The sequence below is a fragment of the Sphaeramia orbicularis genome, chromosome 12 (assembly GCF_902148855.1).
Source record: "Sphaeramia orbicularis chromosome 12, fSphaOr1.1, whole genome shotgun sequence".
Taxonomy (NCBI): Eukaryota; Metazoa; Chordata; class Actinopteri; order Kurtiformes; family Apogonidae; genus Sphaeramia; species Sphaeramia orbicularis.
The window spans coordinates 57,004,377-57,011,478 of NC_043968.1; the positions used below are offsets into that span (position 1 = coordinate 57,004,377).

Consider the following 7,102-nt stretch of genomic DNA (forward strand, 5'->3'; position numbering starts at 1 on the left):
CAACATTCAAGAAAGAATGAAAGATTTTAAAGGGTGGATGGATGGTAAAGGATGCTCCTCCTCACTCTTTGTATGAGGCTGTTTCTCACAGATAGGAGAATAATTTTCTTTCTTGAGAAGCTGAATGAAAATGAAAATTGAATAGAAAATGACAAATATGAGTGGACTATAGAAACCTGGCTGGGGAAAGAAATATATAGTAATTCTTTTGTAATCCCAAAAAGTACATTCCATTTGTTCTCTTGTATTCACTATTTTTTCTCAGCTGTGCCTTATAACAAACTATTCATTATCTGTTTTGATTCCAGAGCCGACTGTGAGCACTATCCATCCTACTGGCATGAGCAATGGCCATGTTCAGATTGGCCAGGATCCCTATGATCTACCAAAAAATAGCCACATCCCCTGTCACTATGACCTCCTGCCAGCCAGAGAGAGTCCGACCTCAGAGGAAAACGATCTGGACAGTGATTGATGGTAGAGACTCAGTACAGAGACCAGGTCCACCTCCAAACAGGAAGACTATACCCACGACATACTGCCACATTTCTTGCTGTTTTACTTTGACACTATTGTTGCAATTATGTATCATGACTTTCAGAACGAGTGGGTATAGGAGAGCATGGAGGTGAGTTTTTTGATATATAGCTGTTATTCTCTACAGCTATTTTTAAACTGCAATGAAGGCTTCGCTGGTCATTCCACAGATCTGAGGTTTCAGGCCTCAGTATGGCTCGAAGAAACTACACCGACCTGTCCCACACAGAACATCTTATATCTGTCCTACACAGATACACAATTCACTTTTCAAGAACTGTTTTTTAATCTTTGCAGTCTCTCGACAAAGGGATTCATGGTGCTGCATACATGCAAATTGCCAGAAGTAGCTCTGAGAAAGATGAGCATGATGAGTGGGATTGCACTGAAAAAAACAAGTGCCTTCAGATGTAAACGCTTTCATCAAATGTGGGTTACAATGTGTTGAGCAAGTAGTTCGAGGCATACTGAGGCCTTAATGATATTTTCATATAACAGTCAGTACCAATTAAATCTCTATTTTTGTATAACAACAGTATTAGAGCTAGAACAGCTAATTAGCTTGGATATTAGTAAATGTATGGAAGGATATTGGTTGTGCTTTTTCTTTTACTTTAATTTCATGAAGAGCAGATGTCAAAATGCTGACAGCGGACACATTTGTGATGTTTGTATGTGGTAATGGTATCAAAGTAATCAGACAGTGTTTGATTAGTGTTTAAGTTAACCAAAGGTACAAGTGCCATTTAAAGTCGATTTCCATCAGCATACAGCTGAGGTTTACAAACTGTAAAATCAAAGAGGGTCCAAGCTGAACTCACTTTCATGGTAACATTCAGTCTTATATCAAATAAGATAGGTCTCAGCACACACACATCTGAATTTATTTTGTCATAATTACAAATCCATGAGCAAATATGTTTCACATTTTGACATTTTCAATCATTTTTCTTTTTAATATTGTTCCTGCAGCAGCTTACATTACCGTTTTCACTCTTAATTTTAGGTAATTTGATGCAGATTCCATGCAGTTTCCTTTGAATTGTAGTATCATAATATGCAGATGATATACTACATAAAGCACATAAAAATAGTGATGTCATTTTGCTTTAAACAGACATATATTACGGTGATCCTGTACATCTCAAAGTACATATCAAATCCATCCGTGTTTGACAGGAGGACATTCACCCAATGCAGTGAAATTCCATGACTATTTCCAGGTCTTTAGTGTCTGTAAAGCAAAAATGTCCATATGGCAGCACTATTAGTAAGTAGTAAGTTTTTTTTGTGTTAACTATCTTCTTTCATGTTAAAATAACTAGATAGTGAGTCCATCAACAAGTGCCTTTTGCTTTCTGTAGCAGTTAAGTATCCCTCATCTGGTTGGATGTAGCAGCTCCTCCAGACTGTGCTGCACTGTGAACTAGGATGCACCATGTTTTTAGCATCCAATCACCAGCAACAATTTCAATTCAAGCTGTTTGTTGTGGTCAAGTGGCAACCCTCAGTGCTAAAAGATGAAGGTAAAACCTGCAGCTCTGCAAATGGCCACTTGATATCAAAACATGAGTCAATCCCCACAGACCCCAGTGTTAAAATACCCAGAGATTAATGTGTTTACAACCTGATAGAAAACACAGACATTGTTCCTAACAGATATACATATTGTAGTTGTGGTTGTGACGTTCCACTAACAAGACTATCCAAAGGAGTCTGTCACCAATGCTAATTGCTAATTTTCCACTGTTAGCTTTAATTGGTAGTGCATTTCAGTCATCTAAGTAGCTGTTTAATTGTCTGTGTTAATGTTTAGAAAGTAGTTGTTGTTAGTTCTCGTGGCGTTGTAGTAGTTCGGTCACATTTCGATTAAGTTAGCATTAGCTTGGCAAGAGTCACCCTTCGATGTTAGCATTAATGTGGTCCATCTAACCAGCTAATTTCCATCAGTGCTAATTCAGTGTTCAGATTGGTGTTCTCAAACATAACTGCATGTGTTAACCTTTAGTAAATAGGTGAAATTGCTCAGTTGCATGTGACATTACAGAGTTTAACATAACCCTCCTGGCTCTTCTCCAGTTTTTTCCTAATACGGTCACTTCAAAATAGCAGTAATGCCACAGCAGCTACTTCCACAGCCTTTATGTACTGTACAGCTGTGCAGAAGTTTCATAACTGTAATAGTTCTTCTGGAAAGAGCACTTTGAATTGTCTTGAAATATGAGCAACCAAGGCAGGGTTAGGGTGAGATAATTAAATAATGGAATAAAAACAAATATCTTCAATGAGCACTGGGGCAAACTGATATTATTGGGTCAACTGCTGTTGTATAAAATGAGTGAAATTTGTAAAGTAATTTTCATAAAGGGGACATAAAGAATTCTAATTTGATATACTAAGGTAGATAAATGCTTTTTGTTTTTTTGTGTTGCTTATTTTGTTGATATACTGAATAATGTTTTTAGTGTTATGCATGACTTATTTTTGTTTGTATAGAACTGTTTATTTTGGTATACAACAGAGGCTGCACTGGTTTTGTCATCACTGTTACGGAATGGATGCTAAAAAGAATTTTTTAACATTTTACATGAAAGAAGATCAAGTATGCAGCATGGTAAATAAGTCTACCCTTAAATGTCAAAAACGAAGGAACTCCAATATTTTTTTCTAAAGGGGCTCTGAAAAACCTGATCTTTTGTTTGTTTGGGCTTGTAGTCTGAGGTCAGTGTACAGTTTGCTCTCTTTCACTGCAGGGATCACCACCCTGGTGAAAGGGTTTTACTTGCATTTTTACTGGTTCAAAACAGATTTTGGATGTACATTTTTAGATGGAAAAGTCACAGAAAGTAAGAGAAAGTAGCTGAAGGTGTGACTATGAAACAAGAGGCACTTATATTAGTATTGATTTTATTTCCTGTTTGTGTGAAGATGCGATACAATTTTGATATGCCAAAGAAGACTCCATGACACTGATGCTGTCACAACAAGGCTGATTTGTATCCATTATTTTATTTTATTTTATTTTATTTTATTTTATTGCTCCTATCTGCTTGCTGCGCATTGTGGGTCCTTGTGTGTGGTTTATGTTGCATCATTGCTCTATGTTATATCTCCCTTTTCTGAGACTTCATCCTCCAGCTTCCTGTAGGCGTCTTCCTCCCAGATTTAATTGGCGTAGCATTTTCAGGAGTATCACAACTATTTATTTGATAAAAGACAAATATGCTAACTAGAAGGAAACAACATACAAACGGCTAACATCCTCACTCCGCCAACTGAAGTCATCCCAACACTAAAGCCTGTTGCTGGTCTAAAAGGGCTCAACATCCACATCTAATAAGTAAAGCTTGAGCTGGACTTTAGCTTAGAAAGATTAACTGTAACAGGAGCAACTGACATCAAGAGTCGTTCATAAAAATATTCAGAAACGTCCAGAAAAATATTGCTTTTAAATGATTGTACATGTTTCTTTTTCCTCTTCTTCATCTTCTACTCTGAATGGCCGAAAATAGCGAACAGTCTTAAGCTATTCTGAGCCTATTTGTAAAATAATGTATATATTTTGATCTGTTCTGATGTAAAAATGTAAATCACCTGATGTCTTACATCCAAAACTGAAAACAGGAGAAAAGGGGTATTAGGTTTAACCATTACGGAAACTGGAAAACCTGAGTCTTTTCTTTTTCTGTAATCTTCTCTATTTCTAATCTGCAGAGTTCAACGTATGTAAATGACCACTAAAGATGTTTGCTATGAAAGGAATGCTTTAGACGTTCCTTTGGTTAACACATGAATCCCTGTGTTCACTCTAATTGATGTGTTTGACTCTGGTTACCACTTAACATTTGTTCTCTACACTAAACAATCATCTGGAATACTATGTTTTATGCTTTTTTTTTGTCAATGTAGTGCTGTTTGCACGGATGCTTTTGAATAAAATTATATGATATGACAAATGATTTGGTGTGTTTTAGGATTTGTGAGTTGGTCACGCATGTGTTTTCTCTGCATAAATGCATCACTCCCTAAAAGACGAATATTACAGCCAGTTAAAGTGGTGCATTTTTCTCTGTATCTGCCCTAAATGTCTTGTCTACATAATGTTGCACTCAGTTTGTTTTAAGAAAGCATGATTTATATTGTATAATTGTATTGTCTGCAATTCCTACAGGGACTAAGCAGTAACAAAAGTGGACACATATATATTGTACCGTTAAAAATACGTGACATGGTGGTGCAGTGGACAGCACTCATACCTCACAGCAAGAAGGTGCTGGGTTTGATTCCAACACCAATCGATAGGGGTGGGACCTTTCTGTGTCTCCCTGTGTCTGCGTGGGTTCTCTCCAGGTACTCCAGCTTCCTCCCACCATCCAAACACATGCACTGATAAGTTACTTGGTTAATCTAAATTGCCTATAGGTGTGAATGTGACAGTGATTGTTGGTCTCTATATGTCAGCCCTGTGATGAACTGGTGACATGTCCAGGGTGTGCCCCGCCTTCACCCATAAGTAGCTGGGATAGGCTACAACAACCCCCATGACCCTAGTGAGGGTAAAGCAGGTTTAGAAATGAACCCACTTTATCCTGTTAAAACTAATGGCTTAACTTTAATTTTACTGCTGTTTCAGTTTATGCAAACCAGTCACACTGTCATCTAAAACAGCTTTAGTAATATTGTTTAAAGGCAAACCCTGTCCAATGTGTCATTTTTAGCTTACCGGCCGACAGGCTGTAAGCTATTGTCGTCATGCGGCGTCTGGCGTCATCGTCGTCTGTTACAAAAATTTAAATTGTCTTCTTCTCCGAAACTACAATTCCGATTGACTTCAAACTTGGTATACAGCTTCTTTATAATGATGTCAACAAATGTTAGTGAAATTATTTGGATCCGGATCTGATTCTGGATTTGGTGCGACTTTGAAAAATTGCCCCATTATAAGAGATAGGAAGTGGATCGATGCAATAACTCAGTAAATCTAAATGATATCAAGTGTAAATTTCTACAGTACAGCCCTGATGGGGAGATGACTAAAACATAATGGCCACATGCTGATCAGGATCTTCTTCTGGATCCAGGAACTTACGGAAAATTTAACATGGGCTCTTACGGGGAAAAAAATTCAATCGTCTTTTTCTCCGAAACTACAGTTCTGATTGACTTCAAACTTGGTATACAGCTTCTGTATGATGATGTCAGCACAAGGTATTCAAATTATTTCGATCTGGATCTGATTCTGGATTTGGTGCAACTTTGAAAAATTTTCCCATTATAAGAGATAGGAAGTGGATTGCTACAATAAATCAGTAAGTATCAATGATATCAAGTTGGAATTTGAATTTTTTACAGATCTGATTGGAATATGACCAAAGCATGGACTATTTCTGTAAAATAATAAATACACAGAACTGCCTGATAATAAATGGAATCTGGATACATTTCCCAAAGCTTTTAATTTGGCCGATAAGCTACAGGGCCATTGGTCCTATTTTTAAAGGATATAGTAGAAGAAAATCATTAATGTACATTCACCTGAAAAAGAACATGTGTCTTTGGTCATTTCTGCATGAGGAGCAGGTCTTTGTACACTGTCCACCATGTCATACTGTCATATTTCTACAGTTGCCAAGGATGGACAAACCAAACTCACATGAATTAGCCTGTGTTTCATTACATCTGTATATTACTTGTGGATTAAACATCGGCATTGGTGAGCTGAATAAATGAGTCAAGTTTAATTTTAAGAACAACTGAGTAGTAATATACATGTCAGAATAACAGCACAGTGACAGCTTAAGTTTATTTTGGTTCATACGGCTGAATTCCTGCAGAGACAAACATTTATGCCACTTCCTGTGAAGGGTTTGTAATTATAGTCTTTTTTTTGGAAGGCATGGAAATATATAGCAACAGAAAAGAACATGGAGGGGTAAAATGTTTTCTTTTTTCACGACTGCTTTTGGTCCAAAATGGCAAAAATGAGGTTTCATTTCTCATTAATATGTAAATTGTTTCACATTTGGAAAATAGTCTGGATACACAGATCAGAGGAAATCTGATCTGTGTCTATGCTCTTACCTACAAACAGGACAGATTTTCAGAGTTTCAGTTTATTTAATGAAACATTTTTGCCAAATAGACAGCTTGAATGTAGCTGTAGTCACTAGGTTCCTCTGACAAAACTGTAAAACGACTTGTTTCACAGTGCTTGATGTCGTTTACAGCTTTACTGAGTCAGTTGGCTGGTGTTTAACATTAGCTGACATCTGATGCCTCAGGATCCCATAGCCCTGCCCCTCTAGTCCAAACACAGTTTCCTCTATCTACATTAGTGTTTCTGAAGTGAAAAATAAATCATAGAAAACAGATGTGACACAGTCAACCATGAGTGGAAGACAATAATAGGAAGTTTGACTGCACTGTCATTATGTATGTATGTACTCAAAAAGAAATAATTCAATAATGGACTGAAACGTCTAAACCAGGATTTTTCAGTCATTGCATCCCTGATGTGCATGTAAATGCATCATATCTGATTATTCCAATCAGCTGATTACTCCCA

General features: G+C 37.0%; 1 protein-coding gene across 1 annotated transcript in view; it reads left to right on the forward strand.

Annotated features, from left to right (window-relative positions):
* Positions 1-4,496, forward strand: part of megf10 (multiple EGF-like-domains 10) — a 92,514-nt gene extending 88,018 nt beyond the window's left edge. Inside the window, exon 25 of the mRNA XM_030149644.1 lies at positions 309-4,496. Within this exon, the coding sequence (XP_030005504.1) occupies positions 309-475 (167 nt within the window). The 3' untranslated portion in view covers positions 476-4,496. The remainder of the gene's footprint in view (positions 1-308) is intronic.
* The last annotated feature ends 2,606 nt before the right edge of the window (positions 4,497-7,102 follow it).